General features: G+C 39.9%; 1 protein-coding gene across 1 annotated transcript in view; it reads right to left on the bottom strand.

The window, feature by feature from the left end:
• Window positions 1-1,949: 1,949 nt before the first annotated feature.
• LOC137847010 (transcription factor RFX3-like) overlaps window positions 1,950-21,110 on the bottom strand; it is a 236,061-nt gene continuing 216,900 nt past the window's right edge. Inside the window, exons 13-17 of the mRNA XM_068665209.1 lie at window positions 19,912-20,061; window positions 13,014-13,222; window positions 10,676-10,829; window positions 6,992-7,034; window positions 1,950-6,238 (exon numbers count right to left, since the gene is read on the bottom strand). Coding sequence (XP_068521310.1) covers window positions 6,009-6,238; window positions 6,992-7,034; window positions 10,676-10,829; window positions 13,014-13,222; window positions 19,912-20,061 — 786 coding nt within the window. The 3' untranslated portion in view covers window positions 1,950-6,008. The remainder of the gene's footprint in view (window positions 6,239-6,991; window positions 7,035-10,675; window positions 10,830-13,013; window positions 13,223-19,911; window positions 20,062-21,110) is intronic.

Raw genomic sequence — 21,110 nt, forward strand, 5'->3', positions numbered from 1 at the left:
TATTTTTTAAACAACACCCTAAAAGTTAATATATATTTTTATAATTATAAAAGTTTCCTAGTTCGTTTACAGTACACAACACAAATTGCCTACAAACTATTATTTAGCTCTTTCCAATTCTGAGAGAACATGAGATACTAAAAGATTTAGCATTTCTCACAAAAAAATCACATAAGGAAATACATATTTACAAAATCAAATACATTATGCAAAAACAGCTCTCAAATTATCCTATAAAGATGTTTTCCTTAAATAAGTAAAACCTGTGTTCAACTAATTCCAAAAGTGCAAAACAACATTACATCACATGTCCAGTCTACAAAAAAGTTGGTTTCTTCATTTACATAATGTATGCAGTAAATTGGAAAACAAAAGTTCAATTTCTCCTAGCGTTATTACGTTTCTGTGCTTGTGGGACTCAATAATGTAATCTGCCACTTACTAAGTAAAATTTAAATAATGGCACTTAAAAAAAATACAGTAGAATATAAATGGTACCAAGTAAGTTTCCTAGAAGATAAGAAAGTCCTGAGTGATGACAGAATTATTGATTGGCAAGCTCTAGAATTACCCTAATTACAGTTTGCCATCTCAGGCACAATTTCCCAAGTGTTTGAAAGGCACTCAAAGTTTATTTAAAGCCTCATTGCTTGTTAGTGTAAATCCAAATTTCCTGTGAAGATGAGCAATTTACTTTGGTGCCAAAAATGATATTTTAAATTGCTTTATTGATTTACTTTAATATGATATTTAATCTTTAAATACAAAACAATCATTTTAACAATGTATTTTGGAACCCTTTAGTATTCTTTGTGTAAAAAAACAAAGAACAAACCAAAACATACCCAAACCCCCTCTTGTTCCAAGTCAAAAGATACTGGATTAGCTCCCTGGTAAACACTAGTTAAGGTGAGGTTGTCCCTTCACAGTTTTAATTCTTTAAAAATATTTATAATTTTGGAGTGCTGAAAACTCTTGCACCACAATCAAAGAAGAACATAAGAGCATTTCCCTTATTTGGATTTAAGTGTGGGTCATTTTGATGTTCATAGTCTTGTTATGGACCTTCTTCTCTACGATGAATTTCAGCCCTAATTGATACCAGTAGATAGTTAACTCTGTTTTGCGTGAAAGAGATAAAATATGTTCTTTGAGGAAGGGGTAAGATGACCCGGGCCTTGGAGATGTCTAAAGGATGATTAACTGAGGAACTACTAATTGGGAAGACCATTCTGTTGACATTCTTGAAGGAAACATCCTGACTATGCCTTTGAATATGTCACCAATAAACATAACGTGAATAATTGGCTGAAAAACAAAGAATAGGAGTATTCTAGTGTGAACTATCCTCATTACAATAGTAAAAATCATGCCCCTAGGCTGGGAGACACTTCCTCTCTGAGGATGGGCAGAATGATTCTGTCATGTCAGCAGTATGCTAATTATATAACTAGTTGGAGGCTAGGGGATAGTACAAATATGTAAATGTATTTATAAGGGATTGTATTAAGAGTGGCGTGGATGTGCCAGCATAGTGGGAAAGCACCTAGTACCCAGAGTTGATCAATTCTGAAATAAACAATATCTTGACCTAGTGTGTGGATTTTTTTATTGCACACCGGGTAAGGAAACCAAACTTTTTATTGGACAACATCATGAACAAATTTTTACCAAATATTTAGTTACTTGGGGCTTTCAGTCCCAGCATTTTTACTAGGTAGTCACTTTGTAAGTGGCTTTTACTATTTCCTAATTAAAATTGGTAAATTAAACTCAGGTTTGCTGTCACATAAAATCACTAGCAGCTTTGATCAAGGCAAACTGGTAATCATTTACAATAAATTACAAATAAAATGTTAAATGAAAACCCTCTGAGTACTGTATTTTAATTATGCATGAATTTGCATTAACTGACTAAAAATGTTTATAATTTACTTGCACTTTACCGATGTAATTCCACTAAATAAGGTAATGAGGCTTTTTTTTTTTTTATTCCACTCAGCTAGATTTGAATAAATACATCTGCACCTAGGATTGCTAATTTCTGCAAGGGATCAGTAAAAAAGTTCAGTAAGGTAGCATTTCTATACATAATTTCAGAAACTCTCTACTCAGTTCTGAACTTGTTCCCTTGCTCTGCTGGGTACTACTTGCAATAAAAAAAATAAATTAAAAAAAAATTCAACACAGCAGAAGGCAGGTACAATTTCAAGTTTGTTTTTTTTTTTTTTTTTTTTTTTTTTTTTTCTGACATTCATCCAAACTGCTGCATCCCTGTAGAGGAAACTGAATATAGTACCTCTGTCTTTCTATTAGTCAATAGCAAAGTGAACGAAAGTTAAAAGTAATATGAATACAACACTCTCCTTTTTGTATCTATTTATCAGATAGACTGCAGAAAATTTGACTGCAAACATACCAACAGTTCTGTAAAATTTATTCTTTTAATTAAGCGGTTTTGTTTTTATTTCTAAAGATTTTAATTGACATTATTAGAGCATTTTAATACTACCCTGAAGTGATTTTCAAAATAGTATATATATTCCTTTCTAAACCTCCATCTTGTAAAGGACTCTTAAAGTAGACAACTTATGTCTGTAGAGCTACATATTTGATTTCTTGAGATATTAACACAATTAGGAAAACAAAAGAGCAGAAGTAGTGTTTTGCACCAGACAGCACAAGTTGATAGCAGTGAATAATTTAGCCTGTCTATTGAGCCTTCTATAACAAAACCACTTCTGTCTAATATGCAAGTATTTAATTTAGAAAATAAAAAATATTTTCTGCAACATGACCAGCTACTTAGATGTATAGAACATTTTTAGTGATCTAATTAACCTATCTAAAAAGTTTTGTTCTTATCCTTACAATACTCAAAGGGTTAATGCAAAGCATTACATTAAATTAATTTTCTAATGCTAAAACTATTTTGTTTATGCTTCTATTACATTTCTTTTCTTTTAATTGCCAAATTAGCAAATATACTACAATACCATTCATTGACCTGTTTTTAAACTGTAGACATGATAGTTTTCCTGTTCTACAGACAAGAATGCAATTTTCAGAAATTTACACTGATCTCTCAGATTAATGTTTTAAACTCTGAAATCACTGTCATATGAATTACCAAAAATACCTACATTATTTAAAAAGTTAAATTTTCACCATTTTTTTCATTACTATAAAAGGTTATTTTGTTTTGTAAATCCACTCTATAAATTAAATTGCAATGTAGCTCTAACTAATATACATGTTTTTCTAAACAATACTGATGTCAATTGGTGATAACCACAAATATATCAGATTAGGTCTCCTGTTGAAAATATTTTGAACCAAAACAGTGTTTCATACATTTAAAAATGGTTTGTTTTAAACTGAAATGTTTTATAGACCCATGCATTCTTCAGTGACAGTACACCAGCACATTTTACACATTTGTGAGCTAAAGGCAGAAATGCTGTACATCGTGACTTTGTAAGCAAACAATTTAAAGAATATACTCTTTTTTTTTTTAATGAAACATTAAAAAAGGGTGCACAAAGCATGTTACAGTACAATACTAAAATACAGAAATAGATAACTGAAAAGAGGGATTTTTTTAAACTGATTTATGATGGGAAATATGAAAATGTACCAACAACTTTTCATAAATATAAAACTTGTGAAAATTGGGCCCTGTGATTTAAAAAGTAATTTAACAACACCCATTCCCAACACTGTTCACTAAGTTATATAGAAGTGTCACTAAAATAATTATTTGGAATTCCACATCAAGATCAGGTAAAACCCCAAAAAGTTCTTATAATGTCTAACCTGCGGATACTTGCTACAGCTTTTTAGAGCTCTAAAAGAGTTAAGCAGACTTCATAGTTGATGTGGTAATTCAGCCACGTGCTGCATGCTACATAATTTGGACTGAGGTATCCATATCTCTGGTCTTAAATCATTAACAGTACCCATCTATTAAAAAATAGCAAAGGTGTGCAAATCAATTCATATTAATTCATATCGAAGCAGAAAATTCTCAAACCTGTAAGCATACACATCAGCTTACAGCAACTGAATTCCTTTAAATATTTGTTAAAGTGGGGAAAATATTGTTTTATTTGAGAGAATGGTCAACTGATAAGCATAAAAATAAAAACTTCATTCAGTTATTTGAATCAGGGATAGTTCCATTTTTTTGATAATTGCTATTAGAATACATGAAATACATTATTTGTGTGAATATATTATTTTCTTTTTGCACTATATGAACAGTGAACAACTATTCAAAATGTCAGTCCGGAGATATTCAGGTCCAACCGCTTCTTAACAATCTAGATTTACATTTTACAACAATACTTTTCTCTCAGCAACAACAAATCCAACATTCTACCAATAAAGGATTATAATAAGTAAACATTTAAGGTTTGTCAATAAAAAATTTGAAATACACGTCATACTACAATACTATAACATTAAAAACTTATGTTAAAAATGAAAAATGGTGACTAGCTTATTCTTTTTTACTTATAAAAATCATATAATGAAAGGGAGTAAATATTTTCATGGGTTATTTTTTAGGATTTTTGGTGAAGGGTACTGATTTCTAAGGAAAAAATCATGACTGATATTTGGGGGAACAAAAACTATGAGGATTCAGTGCACAGATGAATTTAGAGATAAATGAACATAAAAAATGAACATGAAAAAATAAAATTTTCATGAAAAAAAAAAACATTTCATGAAAAAAATTAACAGTTATTAAGAATAACAAAAAATACTAATCTTAGCTTCAGTTCTGTTTAAGGCACCAATGTAATAGCCGAGGTACAATGATCCCTGATGTACATTCTTAAATGGCAGTGGTCCATTTTGCCACCTATTCAAATTCTATGCAATTGGAAATAAGTGCAAGTGAGGTGTGCCAGTTATAGTACCTTATTAAAGTTTTGTAAAAATGTAAATTTACTTTAAGAATCAGGAAATATATTTTGAAAAGAAAATTATGTGGGTTGCTACATTCCTTACATTCTATAAATTATCTTTTATGACAGCAGATGATTGAGTTAGTAGGAAAAGACTTGGAATAGAAGAAAGTCATCTAAATTGAATGTTTTCTTGTATGTCCAGTTCAGCATAAGTAGCATATACACTTTAAAAAAATAAAAAATAAAGTCACTTCAGGTTCAGTTTCTACAATACCATTCAACCACCAAAAGCATCTGTGCAGTGGTCCCAAATATAGAATCAGTAGTCTCCAAAACCAGAGGAACTGGCACACAAACAAAATCTGGAGCTGTCAATTTTAAAGGAAGCTTGTATTGTTTACAAGGTGATCAGATAATTTGGTATGCCTACAGTGTACACATTACCGCATTTTTACAATTCTATCATTCTGCATTTGTAAATGCAGTGAAAACACTTCTTCCTTACAGAAAGAAAACAGTAGATCTTCCCAGTCCTCCAGCATTATCATAAAAATACCCCCTGAATGATCACAATTTCATCAAAATAGTGTCTTCTAGTTCTGTTTAATGAAAAGCACCTTTTATGACAATTTTGATGCATATGCAATCAAATGAGTATGCCTCCAGTAAAAATACAATAAAGTATTTCTTTTGATATTTTACAGAAGTGCACCTAATTAAAAACCCATGTATATGAAATAATAAAGACTTAATTAAAATTAGCATAATTTTTAAAACTATGAAAAAAAATTAAGTTACTTTAATTATAAGAGGACAAAAGCATTAACATTCAAAGCTTGGCAAAAATCTTCATTGACACTTGAAATGAGGAAAACTCATTGAGTAGCCAATGTAAAATGATTTTGCTTACATTTTTTTTTAAATACCTGGCAACATACATACACCCATTTCATTCCACAACTGTAATAAAAGGTAATGTTCAGCATAGCTAAAAATGTGATGTCAGCTTTCAGACCGATTTTCTCCATCCCCCACATTTAGTCCAGCATCAACAGGGCTAATGTAGTTGGGTGTAAGTGTGGTGCTTCAATATTAGACTGCAGTATATGTATTTCCAGTAGCACTGCATTGTCTGACAGTCTGAGTATTTGCAACAATGTGCTTATTATGAAGTGGGTTCAGGAGGTTCTGTTCTACTCCACTCTCAAGCGCTGGCTGCTGCACACAGCCCACCTGGTGCAGTTCTGTTTTCTTCCTCTTGTCTTGTGGCTCTCCATTTTCATCCATGTCTTCTATTTCACTTTCAACTTCACTGCCCTCATCTGCACAAATAAACAACCAAGAAAAAATAGCACAAAATGGAAAAATCTAAATACAAGGGCCTTTATTTTGCAAATAACATGAAATACGAAAACATGGGGAAGCGTAGAAACCTGATAAAGTAGAAATTGAAAGCTTAAGATTTTACTGGGAGAAGTCAATAAATTCTATAGATAAATAGGTTAATGAACTCTCTCTAATGCTATCTCATTTTATAGATAAGGAAACTGAACTGAAGAGAGGTTGTGATTTGCCCCAAATTATACAACCAGTGTAAGAACTGAGAACAAACTAAGCCTACAGTTTACCAAGAGGACATAAACTCACATCTTACTAGATTCTTCAGTAACAATTAGCAAGTTATTTGGCAAGTGCTTGGACCTAATTCTGCCATCTTCACTTACCAAAATCATCATTCACTACAAATGTAGGTATATGTGCATGCTCATCAAATCTTAGTTTTTCCAACTGTCCATCTCCTTCAGCTCTCTCACAAGGATATACAGCTAAATTCTGGGTGAAATTTTGAAAAATTCTTATGTAAATAATAAACGTTTAAAAATATTTTCTTGTTAAGAACCTTATCTACAGCATTCTAGTTACTATTATATACTGTTTATCATCTAAAGCATATTGTACACATATAATAGTAATATACACATTTACTACATTTTCAAAAAATAAGGACTTGTTTTCCTCCAAGACACACATTAGTTCTGTATAAAATTAAACATTTTAGAGAGTTGACTGCTTACCTTTATCCATATTTCCAGAGGATGTAGCATTTAAATCACCAAACTGCAAAATAAACAATAAAAAGCATAGATGCAGTCTTACACAAACATGACTTTAGATTATCTACGATGAAGCCAATATTATGCTCCAATAGCTTGTGGCTAGTATGAAAGTGCATGCATGTGACTGCAGTCATGTCCATAGTATACCAGTTCATTTTCCATTCCATTCCAAGTGAATCATTTATTATATGTCCACATCTGTCCATTTTGTAACACTTTAAAAGTACAATTCCTTGGTGATAACTCCTGAGATAATGTGAATTCTTAAGCAACTCTTACAAAAGGGGATGTACCTCTGAGTGATGAAAGCAAACCTGGGAACATTGTCACTTTAGGAAACAACAGGGAAATACTTGTGAGCTGTTCCAATCCAAAGCAATTAGGAAGGGTTCCTCTGAAAAGGTGCTGCAACCGATAGCCCAGCTGAAGTGCTTCTACACTAATGCACAAACCATGGGAAACAAGCAGAAGGAGTTGGAAATAATGGTGCAATTAGAAAGTATGACCTGATTGCTATCGCGGAAATGTGGTGGGATAGATCACATAACTGGAACAAGCTCTTCAGAAGAGAGAGACAGTGAAGGAGGGGTGGGGATGTTACCCTCTATGTTATGGAAGGAATTGATTGTGAAGAGATGCCTCTGAGAAACAGCCACAGACAGGTTGAGAGCTTGTGGGTAAAAGTTAAGGACTGGACCAATAAAGGACACCTTGTGGTTGGGGTCTACTACAGTCTGCCTGATCAAGGGGAGCCTGTGGATGAGACATTCTTGGTTCAACTACATGAAGCATGTCACACTCACATACTCTCATCCTGATGCGGGACTTCAACCACATGGATTTCTGCTGGGAAAACTACACTGCAAGCTGTAAGCAATCCAGGAGATTCCTAGAGTGCGTTGAGGATAACTTCCTGGTCCAGGTATTAGACAAACCAACCAGAGGAGAAGCGTTACTGGACCTGGTGCTTACTAATGCAAACGAGCTCATTAAAGAGGTCAAGACTGGAGGCAGCCTGGGCTGCAGTGACCATGCCCTGGCTGAGTTTGTGATCTCGAGGAATACAGGCCTGGCAAAGAACAAAGTCGGCATCCTGAACTTCTGAAGAGCAAACTTCAAGCTATTTAAAGACCTAGTGGACAAAACTCCTAGAACACTGTCTTCACAGACAAAGGAGATGAACGGAGTTGGCAACTCTTTCCTTAAAGCACAAGAATTCTTCATTCCCCTGTATAAGGAAGTGAGTAGGGAGGGCAGGAAACCGGGGTGGCTGTGCAAGAAAACTGAAGTGGAAGAAGGAAATGCACAGGCAGTGAAAGCAAGGACATGCAGCCTGGGAAGAGTACAGGGGTGCAGTCCAGATGTGCAGGGATGGGATCAGGAAAGCCAAGGCACAGATGGAATTGAGCTTGGCAAGGGATGCAAAGAATAACATGAAGGAATTCTATAGGTACATTGATTCCCATATGGCTTCTCATATCTCTCGTTTCCCTGAAGCTGTAGATGAGGGCTGGGGAAGCAAAGTCCCACTCACTGTAAGTGAAGAGCAGGTTCAAGACTACCTGATGAAACTGAACAGGTACAAGGCTATGGGTCCCGATGACTACATCCAGGTTTGGGGTCCCCGGCACAAGAAGGATGTGGATCTGTTCAAGTGGGTCCAGAGGAGGGCCACAAAGATGATCAGAAGGATGGAGCACCTCTCCTATGAAGAAAGGCTGAGAGAGCTGGGGTTGTTTAGCTTGAAGAAGACAAGGCTCCGGGAAGACCTCATTGCAGCTTTACAGTACTTAAAGGGGGCTTATAAAAAGATGGAAAGCAACTTTTTTCTTGGGTAGATAATGGCAGGACAAGGGGGAATGGTTTTAAACTAAAAGAGGATAGATTTAGATGATATGTTAGGAGAAAATTCTTCATTCAGAGGGTAGTGAGGCACTGGAACAGGTTGCCCAGAGAGATTGTGGATGCCCCATCCCTGGAGGTGTTCAAGGCCAGGCTGGACGAGGCCCTGGGCAACCTGATCTAGTGGGTGGCATCCCTGCCCATGGCGGGGGGGTTGGAACTAGATGATCTTTAAGGTCCCTTCCAACACAAGCTGTTCTATGATTCTATGATATGAAAATTAAAGTTAGGTGATCTACTGAAGAGATGTTTGAGGTAAACTTCAGTTTGCACATACTATGGACACATGTAAAACAGTGGTTCTAAGTTGAGACCACTCACCCATCTGCTTGCTTACTTCCCCACCCTCCACACCATGGGATGGGGGAGAAAATAGGAAGAATGGGAGTGAGAAAGCTCATGGGTGGAGATAAAAACAGGGAGACCACTTACTAATTACTGTTATGGGCAAAACAGATTAGACTTGAGGAAAAATAATTTATTACTGATTAAAATAAATATTTAAGTACTGATTTGTGTAGTGGGAAAGAAACAAAAAAAAAATCCATGCTTAGGGAAAACATCTTTCCTCCCCATTTCCCCAGCTCAACTTCACTCCAAGCACTTCTCTTCTCCCTGTGTTCTTGCTGCATGTTACATTCAGTCCCTTCACTGAGGCAATAGCTGGTGCAGGGAGGGTTGTGGTCATTACATAGCAGTTTCTCTCTGACACTCCTTCCTTCTCATGTTTTTTCTTTGTTCCAGCATGGGTTCTCCACAAGCTGAAATCCTATCTTGCAAATCTGCTTCAGCATGGGTTCTCCACAGGTTGCAGTTCCTTTGAGAATTTCTTCATCTGCTCTGAAGGTTCTCTATGGGCTGCAGGGAATATCTGCTCTGGGGTGCAGATCTTCCACAGGTTGCATGGAATATTTGCTCTACCATGGAGCATCTCCTACTGCTCTCGTTTCTCGGTCTCTTTTATTCTTTCCTCCTGTGCCTGTCCAGTTGGTATTTATTGCCCTTTCTTAAATGTTTTCACAGAGTCACCCTGAACTTTGCTAATTGGATCAGTCTGTGATAGGTCAGTCTGCTGAGTGGACCTCCTGGACCTCAGTGGTTCCACTTCAGTGGAACCAGCTGTGTCCAGCCCAGGGCAGCCCTTTACCTCTTCTCAGAGGCCATTCCTGTAGCCCAGTTCCAACCCCCCCCCCCCCACTACCAGAACCTTGCCATAAAGAAACAATACACGTGAACAGTACCATTTAAGCAAAACTAACTTCTGCACATGAGCTACCTTTCTGAAGTTAGTACGCAGTTGTGTAAATATTTGTATTGGAATTAAGTGTGTGTAAATACATGTAAAAACATATCCTTGAAATCAAGTTTCCTATTAATCTCTTACTTTATTATTTTCATATAAATTATTTAGTTTTCCAGAACTCTAGAATGTAGGTATCTACCTAGTAGCTTGATCTGCTATTTTTTATGAACAAGCTCACTTGCAGAAAATTAGTGTTAGAAGTCATTGTGATTTTTAGTATTGTGAAAAAAATCAGCCAAGGAAACATGGTTTAAGATATATAACTTTAGGAACCCAAATTTGAAGATGCCAAATGTATTTGAGATTCAATCTGCAACAGTTATATTAAGTTATATTACGAAATATCCCATAGCTCCACTTAAACATTAAAAAAATATAGATGCATATCCAAGTCGATCACTAAATCCATCAATCCATTATCTTGTATGGTGTCTTACCTCTCCCATAACTGCGATAGGTGTCTCTCCTGTTGCCTGAGCAACACGATGTTCTACTAAGTAAAACATGTACTCATCATAAAGCAAGCGGATCAGATGAAAAGAGCCAAAGCTAGCAGCACTGCGTAAGGTTAAATCTCGAATCACCATTGAGCTATTTAAATATGGAAAGAAATATTTATGAAATAAATATCACAATTCTTTCATAATTTATTAATATGCAGTGGAATATGCACTTCATAAATACTATTTTTAAAATTAATGCTAACCACAAACATCTGATTTATGAAAGACATGGCATTGTTGGACACCACATTACACAACTAGAAGCTAAAATTTTTAAAAGACAGGAAGGGTTTTGTTTTGTTATATGCACAATTACCAATATGTGAGCACATGTAAAAAGTGACCACTGTGGAAGAAAGTTCTTTGTTAAAATTTTAAACAGTACAACTGTATTAAGATTATTTAATTTTAAACAAAGTAGTCATTCAAAATATTATGCCTGATGTGCTCATATTCCTAGTACTAAGGTGTTAATTGGTATTGCTTTTAAACTTGTAGTATATAAATAATGCAAAAATAAGTTTGTTTATATCTTAAAATAGATAAATACAGATTGTGGACAAAAACATCCATATGATACCTTCATAAAGTAGATGCTACAATGTACCGTTTTGGAAAAAAAAAAAAAAAAAGCTACCTTTACTATGATAACTGCTACAGTAGCAGCTGACATGGGATTTTTTTTTTTTTTTAACGGATTTTTACACACTAAAAAAGATTTTGTCTTCCCTACATAATAAAAATAGAAATCATGGTATTTTAATTAATATTATTAAGAATATTGTCTTTAAAATTATATAGCTATTCAACTCAAAGTGTTTCAAACCATGTTTCTAACTCAGGATAAAATTCTGTCCTGGTTTCAGTTAGGACAGAGTTTATTTTCTTCCTAGTAGCTGGTAGGGTGCTATGTTTTGGATTAGGATGAGAAGAATGTTGATAACACAATGTTGTTTTAATTGTTGCAGAGCAGTGCTTACACCAAGCCAAGGACATCTCAGCTTCTCGCTCTGTCCTGCCAACGGGCAGGCTAGGGGTGGAACAAGAGCTGGGAGGGGACAGACCCAGGACAGCTGACCCAAAGTGGCCAAAGGGGTATTCCATACCATCTGATGTCATGCTAAACAATAGATAGGGGTGGCTAGCCAGGGTACCGGGGTGGGGAGGCCGGCTGCTCAGGGATAGGCTGGGCATCAGTCAGCAGGTGGTGAGCAATTGCAATTGTGCATCACTTGTTTCATACACATTATTATTAGTGCTGTTATTATTATTATTATTATTATTATTATTATTATTATTTATTCTGTCTTAATAAACTGTCTTTATCTCAACCCACAGGCTTCACTTTCCCATTTCTCTCTCCCATCCTAGAGAGGGAGGGGGGAGGATGAGTGAATGGCTGTGTAGTGTTTAGCTACTGGCCAGGTTAAACCACAACAGTCCTTTTTGGCGCCCAACGTGGGGCATGAAGGGTTGAGATAACAACAGATCTGACCAGAGTGTGTTAAACTAAAATTGGTATAAGTATTAGATCTTCTTAATAGTTGCTAGTCATAATGCTGATTGCTTTAATCTCAAGTCTACTGTGCCTGTTTTCCAAATTGAGTATTATAGCATGTTATTTTCCTTATGTGCTCCCTGTCGTGCTGCTTATTCTTTCCGGGCCCTGGTTTAAGATCATTATGGTACTGTGCGGTGTAACGATGGCTTATGATATGTTGAAATTGCTGGTCATGACCCTAACCTGGTATTTGTACTCAGCAATGTCGTCGACTCTATACTTGGGATACCATATCTTGGAAACTATTAACAATTACACCTATTGCCTTTTTTCATCAGGGAGCCAATCTGTGGAGGGGACAGGGGAAGATATTTTTTTCCTACTTGTTCACTCTCCCTTTCTCCTTCACTGCCCTCTTATCCTCTGAGCTAGCTACGATAGCTCTCCAAGATTTTGAATATCCTTGGGATACTCAGACCAGCATGTTCTTATTGTTATGTCTCCTGAATGCAATTCACATTTTGTGATTTCTAACCTCATTACATTTGCACAAGACTTCAAATAATATACAAGGTTTATTTCATCCACTGCTGAGTTACACATAGTCTCAAGTTTGATATTAACAACACTATTTTTTTCTGGAAAAAGGAAACAGCTTTTCAAACTATTGTATGAAGTTGTTTTTTTTTTAATTTTGTCAAAATTATTATAGTATACATTTCAGAAAATAATAAAATAGCTAAAATAATTTAGAAGACTAGTAAAAACTACCTGTAGAAAGACCATTTTAAAATAAATTGTCGTGCTGCTTTAGGAAAGCTGGGTCTTCCTTCATATGGTTTCAATGCTTGCATCATTACATTATCAAGCCAGGCAGCCCACTGCTCCAGAGTGCTCTGCTGCTGTAGAATCATCTTGAAATCTGTTTCTAGTCTTTGAACTATAATGTCATCACACTGACACACCCAGGAAGCCTGCTCCTGTTACAACACATGGCAAACATGAAAACAAAAGACAAATTATTCTTAAAGATTGAACAATTAAAAGGATTAAATACACTTCTTAGCCAAACTAATGAGTTTTTTATTTTCACATCTTTCAATTTTGTTGAAAGAAAATAAAAGTATGAAAACGGGCATCAAATAAAGCACACACAAAAGTACAATCGAAAAAATGCAAGTACATTGCAGTGGTCCATATTGGTTTTCATGGAAGAAATTTCAACTTCTTTCATTCATATTTTTTCTAGTAAAAAATTCAGAAATTGTCAGGCTTAGGACTACAAGAACAAGTAGTGGAAAGGGCAGTCAAATGGAAGCTGAGAGAGTAAGAAACAAAGAGGAAAAGAAACCAAAGTGCCATGTTTTCTATTGCTTTGAAGCAGTTATTATTCTATCTTCAAATATGTTTTTTTTTAAATATTTTTAAGCACCTCACTTGAAAAGAGATTTGTTTATTAGGCAAAAAAATGGGGTTGTTGTGTTTATCCATAGGCTGTAATATGTAGAATAGAATAGAATAGAATAGAATAGAATAGAATAGAATAGAATAGAATAGAATAGAATAGAATAGTTCAGTTGGAAGGGACCTACGAAGACCATCTAGTCCAACTGCCTGACCTCTTCAGGGCTAAACAAAAGCTAAAGCATATATGTGAGGGGATTGTCAAAATGCCTCTTGAACACTGACAGGCATGGGGCATCAACCACCTCTCTAGGAAGCCTGTTCCAGTGTTTGACCACTTTCACAGTAAAGAATTTTTTACTAACATCTAGTCTGAATATCCCCTGGCACAACTTTGTGCCATTCCTTAAATAAGACCAATAAGACACTTCTGCTGGACCTGTAGCCCATGGAGAGGAGCTGCCACCCATGGGGGACCCATGTTGGAGCAGTTTGCTCCTGAAGGATGGACCCTGTGGTACAGACCAATATTGGAGCAGTTCTTGAAGAGCTGTTGTCTGTGGGAAGCCCATATAGGATCAGTTGGGAAGGACTGCAGCCCATGGAAGGGATCCCACATTGGAGCAGGCGTAGTGAATGACCATGAAGAAGCAATGGAGACAAAGCGCTATGGACTGACTGCAACCCCCATTCCCCGTTCCGCTGAGCCTCTCGAGGGGAGGACATAGAAGGATGGGGGGGGAATGTTTTTAGTTTGCTTTAATTTCTCACTTTTCTAGTCTGCTAGTGATAGGCAATAAATTATATTAATCTCCCTATAAATATATATTGTCTATTATATATATATTATATATAATACTCTGTTTTGCCTATGAGCAGTTGTGATGCGTAGCAGGGAAAAAACACTACACTGGACCATGTCAATTAGTTGAACAACAGGAGAAAAAGCTGTTGTTTCTTCTAAGGAAAATCATAGAATCATTTAGGTTGGAAAAAACCTCTAAGATCATTGAGTCCAACCACTGTATAGCACTGCAAAGTCTACCTCTAAACCACGTCCCTAAGCACCACATCTACACGTCTTTTAAATACCTCCAGGGATGGTAACTCAACCATTTCCCTGGGCAAATATTACCAATGCCTTACAACCCTTTCAATGAAAAAATTTTTCCTAATATCCAACCTAAACACCCCCCAGAACAACTTAAGGCCATTTCCTCTTGTCTTATCACTTGGTGCTTGGGAGAATAGACCAATCCCCACTTCGCTACAGCCTCTTTAAAGGTTACTGTAGAGCACAATAAGGTCTCCCCAGAGCCTCCTCTTCTCCGGGCTAAACAACCCCAGCTCCCTCAGCTGCTCCTCATAAGACTTGTTCTCTAGAGATTTTACCAGCTTTGCTGCCGTTCTCTGGACTTGCTCAAACACCTTGATGTCCTTCTTGTAGTTCCCCGGGTCTACCCTCCGGCCCTTCTTGTAGATGGGTGTCACGTTTGCTAGCCGCCAGCTGACTGGGACCTCCCCTGATAGCCAGGACTGTTGATAAATGATGGAAAGGGGCTTGGCCAGCTCCTCCGCCAGTTCTCTCAGTGTCCTCAGGTGGATCCCATCCGGCCCCATCGACTTGTGCACATCCAAGTGCCGTACCAGGTCACCAACCAGTTCTTCGTGGATAGTGAGGGCCACATTCTGCTCCCCATACCCTTCCACCAGCTCAGGGTACTGGGTGTCCAGAGAACAACTGCTCTTGCCACTAAAGACTGAGGCAAAGAAGGCATTAAGCACCTCAGCCTTTTCCTCATCTCTTGTAACTAAGTTTCCCCCTTCATCCAGTAAAGGCTGGAGATTCTCCTTAGTCCTCCGTTTTGCGTTGACATATTGTAAAAACATTTTTTGTTATCTTTAACGGCAGTAGCCAGATTGAGCTCCAGATGAGCTTTGGCCTTTCTAATTTTGTCCCTGCACTGCCTCGCAACATCCTTGTAGTCCTCCTGAGTGGCCCGCCCTCTTTTCCAAAGATTATAAACCCTCTTTTTCCTCCTAAGCTCAAGCCACGATTCTCTGTTCAGCCAGGCTGGTCTTCTTCCACGTCGGCTCGTGGGGACAGACTGCTCCTGTGCCATTAAGATTTCCTTCTTGAAGAGTGCCCGGCCTTCCTGGACTTCCTGGACTCCTCTGGCCTTCAGAACCACCTCCCAAGGGACTCTGCCAACCAGTGTCCTTAACAGCTCAAAGTCAGCCCTCCAGAAGTCCAATACAGCGGTTCTATGGGTCCCCTTCCTGGCTAAGGAGGACCCAGGGAACTACGGGACTGTCAACCTGACCTCGGTGCCAGGAAAGGTGATGGAACAGGTCATCTTGAATGCAATCACACAGCATGTGCTGGACAGCCGGGGGATCAGGCCCAGTCAGCATGGGTTCATGAAATGCAAGTCCTGCATGACCAACCTCATCTCCTTCTATGACCAGGTAACCTGCTTGGTGGATGAGGGAAAGGCTGTTGACGTAGTCTACCCAGACTTCATCAAAGCCTTTCACATGGTCTCCCATAATACTCTCCTGGAGAAGCTGGAAGCCCATGGCTTGTACAGGTATACTCTTTGTTGGGTTAAAAACTGACTGGATGGCCTGGCCCAGAGAGTGGTGGTGAATGGAGTGAAATCCAGGTGGTCAGGAGTGGTGTTCCCCAGGGGTTGGTGTTGGGGCCCACCCTCTTTATATGATGATTTCGATTAGAGAATTGAGTGCACTCAGTAAGTTTGCAGGCAACACCAAGTTGGGGGCGGGGGGGGGGGTGTTGATCTGCCAGACGGTAGGAAGGCCCTGCAGAGGGACCTGGACAGGATGGGTCTATGACCAGAGGCCAACTGGATGAGGTTCAACATGGCTACGTACTGGGTCCTGCACTTTGGTCAGAACAACCCCATGCAGCATTACAGGCTTGGAGCAGAGTGGCTGGAAAGCTGTGCAGAGGATAAGGATCTGGGGTGTTGGTCAATGTTCACCTGAACATGAGCCAGCAGTGTGTCCAGGTGGTCACGAAGGCCAATGGCATCCTGGCTTGTGTCAGGAATAGTGTGGGCAGCAGGACTAGGGAGGTGATTGTCCCCCTGTACTCAGCTCTGGTGAGGCCACACCTTATGTATTGTGTTCTGTTTTGGGCCCCTCACTACAAGAAAGACATCGAGGTCCTGGAGAGTGTCCAGAGAAAGGAAAAAAAGCTGGTGAAAGGTCTAGAGAACAAGTCTTATGAGGTGCGGATGAGGGAACTGGGGTTGTTTATAGTGAAGAAGAGAAGGCTCAGGGGAGACCTTATTGCTCTCTACAACTACCTGAAAGGAACTGACTTTGAGCTGCTCAGGACACTGGTTGGTAGAGTCCCTTGGGAGGCGCTTCTGAAGGGCAGAGGAGTCCAGGAAGGCTGGGCGCTCTTCAAGAGGGAAATATTAATGGCGCAGGAACGGTCTGTCCCCACGTGCCCAAAGATGAGCTGGCGGGGAAGACGACCAACCAGGCTGAACAGAGAATTGTGGCTTGAGCTTAGGAGAAAAAAGAGGGTTTATAATCTTTGGAAAAGTGGGCAGGCCACTAGGGAGGACTATAAGGATGTTGCGAGGCTGTGCAGAGACAAAATTAGAAAGGCCAAAGCTCATCTGGAGCTCAATCTGGCTACTGCTGTTAAAGATAACAAAAAATGTTTTTATAAACACATCAACACAGAAAGGTCTGTCAGTTTGACCTCAGTGCCAGGGAAGCTCATGGAGCAGATTATCTTGAGTGTCATCACGCGGCACTCGCAGGGCGACCAGGCGATCAGGCCCAGTCAGCATGGATTTATGAAAGGCAGGTCCTGCTTGACAAACCTGATCTCCTTCTATGACAAAGTGACGCGCTTGGTGGATGAGGGAAAGGCTGTGGATGTTGTCTACCTTGACTTCAGCAAGGTTTTTGACACTGTTTCTCACAACAATCTCCTCAATAAACTGGCTGCTCGTGGCTTGGACTGGCGCACGCTTCGTTGGGTTAAAAACTGGCTGGATAGCCGGGCCCAAAGAGTCGTGGTAAATGGAGTCAAGTCCAGTTGGAGGCCAGTCACTAGTGGCGTTCCCCAGGGCTCGGTGCTGGGGCTGGTCCGCTTTAATATCTTCATCGATGATCTGGATGAGAGGATCGAGTGCACCCTCAGTAAGTTCGCAGATGACACCAAGTTAGGTGCGTGTGTCAATCTGCTCGAGGGTAGGAAGGCACTGCAGGAGGATCTGGATAGGCTGCACCGATGGGCTGAGGTCAACTGCATGAAGTTCAACAAGGCCAAGTGCCGGGTCCTGCACCTGGGGAGCAATAACCCCAAGCAGAGCTACAGGCTGGGAGATGAGTGGTTGGAGAGCTGCCTGGCAGAGAAGGACCTGGGAGTATTGGTCAATATCTGGTTGGATATGAGCCAGCAGTGTGCTCAGGTGGCCATGAAGGCCAACAGCATCCTGGCTTGCATAAGAAACAGTGTGACCAGCAGGGCTAGGGAGGTGATTGTCCCCCTGTACTCGGCTCTGGTGAGGCTGCACCTCGAGTCTTGTGTTCAGTTTTGGGCCCCTTGCTACAAGAAGGACATCGAGGTGCTTGAGCGGGTCCAGAGAAAGGCAACGAAGCTGGTGAGGGGTCTGGAGAACAAGTCCTATGACAAGTGGCTGAGGGAGCTGGGCTTGTTCATCCTGGAGAAAAGGAGGCTCAGGGGCGACCTTATTGCTCTCTACAGGTACCTCAAAGGAGGCTGTAGAGAGGTGGGGGTTGGTCTATTCTCCCACATGCCTGGTGAAAGGATGAGGGGGAATGGACTAAAGTTGCGCCAGGGGTGTTTTAGGTTGGATTTTAGGAAGAACTTCTTTACTGAGAGGGTTGTGAGGCATTGGAATGGGCTGCCCAGGGAAGTGGTGGAGTCACCATCCCTGGAAGTCTTTAAAAGACATTTAGATGTAGAGCTTAGGGACATGGTTTAGTGGAGGACTTGTTAGTGTTAGGTCAGAGGTTGGACTCGATGATCTTGAGGTCTCTTCCAACCTAGACGATTCTGTGATTCTGTGATTCTGTGAAATAACTTGGCTGCAGTGTTAAAGATGAGCTTTGGACAGTGGCCAATTGCTGGCTGGCTTAAGGCACGTGTTTGAGGGTCTCTGACCAATTGCATGACAGATTCAGGAGTGTGAACAGTGTTTGGGGCTATGGGGAAAGTATATGTAGTGGAGAAAAATTGTAGTAAACATCTCCAGTTCAATAGCCATTGTGAGTCCATGTCTTTCATCCCTTCATCCCACCGAAGCTCTGTCTGGGAAACTGTGTCAGTTGTGATGAGTGTAGAGCTTAGAGAGGCCGTTTGCTGGGTGGATACCATCACTCCCTGTTTGAGCTGGCAAAGCTCCCACACAAACTGTCATGCAAACTGTGGTTCCACACCACACCCTGACTGACACACCACACCTTGATTGCCGCACTCCTGGTCACTCATGCTCCCTAGGGGTTGCCTTTGTACTTGTGGGAGGGTGGGGGGGGGGTGGCCACCGCTGCTCCTGGCCCTTCCCAAGCCTTGCCAGCTGCTCTTGTGAGGGCTGCCAGCTCCTGGCAGCTCTCTCCACTCCCATGGCTCTCTCCACTCCCTGGGGTTTCCTCGATGCAGGAACCCCACTGCATGGAGGAAGAAAGAGGTAAAAGGGAAACCTTTTTTTAAACTTAATGAAAAATAGTAAGTTCATCTTTTACAGATTACTGGAAACTAGTACTAACCAGTTACTTAGGAAAGGTGGGAAATTTAAACACAGTTGAAGAAAGTATATTAATGACATCATCTTTGAAATAAAAATTAATTTAATGAAACAATCTCTACTAGAAATAGTGCTGTTCGATTAATATTTTTATGGAAGATCAGAAGCTATGCTATTGTCCAAATTTTCATATTTAAGCATCATTCATGATGTCCATTCTAAGACCACATATACTCTATACTTTCATTTGCACCAAATGAAAATTGGCAGAATTTATGGTCTGAAAGATAAGAAGTCTTCAGAGACAATGGAAACAGATAATGGCTCTGAGCTTCTACTTAAGGCTAAAGCGTAAGTTGGTAAGTTTCAACTGAATCACTGCATATACAAAAATCAGGAAAATGTTCTCACTTTGCTTTATTGATGGAATAATAAGAAATAGTAACAACAAAAAAAAATGGGGGGGGGAAATACATTTTTTAAAAAGTCTGTTGTTTAAAGCTAGAGTTTACCTGGACATTGGCAAAATCAACACGGTTGAGATCACTGAGCATCTGGTTGATCTGAGAAGTGTTCTGAAGCACAGCCCGAGCTGCCTGAGCCAGGTGATTAAGAGATGTGTATCTTCGCAGAGTCTGGGCAAAGGCACTTACAGTGGCAACCTATGAAAAAAAATCCATTTCTCTCAGATCAGCTCTCAGATGTTGCAATTCACATATAATACAACGAATACAGTTTTTTCTATTCTTTTTTTTTTTAATGCAAAAGAAAATGATTTCCAGTCCTGTGTTTCATGTTTGAAATTCAACTTAAATGACACTTAGCATAGAATCATAGAATCATAGAATCATAGAATATCCTGAGTTGGAAGGGACCCTTAAGGATCATCAAGTCCAACTCTTGACACCGCACAGGTCTACCCAAAAGTTCAGACCATGTGACTAAGCGCACAGTCCAATCTCTTCTTAAATTCAGTCAGGCTCGGTGCAGTGACCACTTCCCTGGGGAGCCTGTTCCAGTGTGCAACCACTCTCTCTGTGAAGAACTTCCTCCTGATGTCAAGCCTAAACTTCCCCTGCCTCAGCTTAACCCCGTTCCCGCGGGTCCTGTCACTGGTGTTAATGGAGAAAAGGTCTCCTGCCTCTCGACACCCCCTTACGAGGAAGTTGTAGACTGCGATGAGGTCTCCCCTCAGCCTCCTCTTCTCCAGGCTGAACAGGCCCAGTGCCCTCAGCCGTTCCTCGTACGTCTTCCCCTCCAGGCCTTTCACCATCTTCGTAGCCCTCCTCTGGACACTCTCCAACAGTTTCATGTCCTTTTTATACTGTGGTGCCCAGAACTGCACACAGTACTCAAGGTGAGGCCGCACCAGCGCAGAGTAGAGCGGGACAATCACCTCCCTTGACCTACTAGCGATGCCATGCTTGATGCACCCCAGGACACGGTTGGCCCTCCTGGCTGCCAGGGCACACTGCTGGCTCATATTCAACTTGCTGTCTACCACGACCCCCAGATCCCTCTCTTCTAGGCTGCTCTCCAGCGTCTCATCGCCCAGTCTGTACGTGTAGCCAGGGTTTCCCCGTCCCAGGTGCAGGACCCAGCACTTGCTCTTATTGAACTTCATGCGGTTGGTGATCGCCCAGCTCTCCAACCTATCCAGATCCCTCTGCAAGGCCTTTCCACCCTCATTCGAGTCCACAACTCCTCCAAG

Source organism: Anas acuta, chromosome W (genome assembly GCF_963932015.1).
Source record: "Anas acuta chromosome W, bAnaAcu1.1, whole genome shotgun sequence".
Classification (NCBI taxonomy): Eukaryota; Metazoa; Chordata; class Aves; order Anseriformes; family Anatidae; genus Anas; species Anas acuta.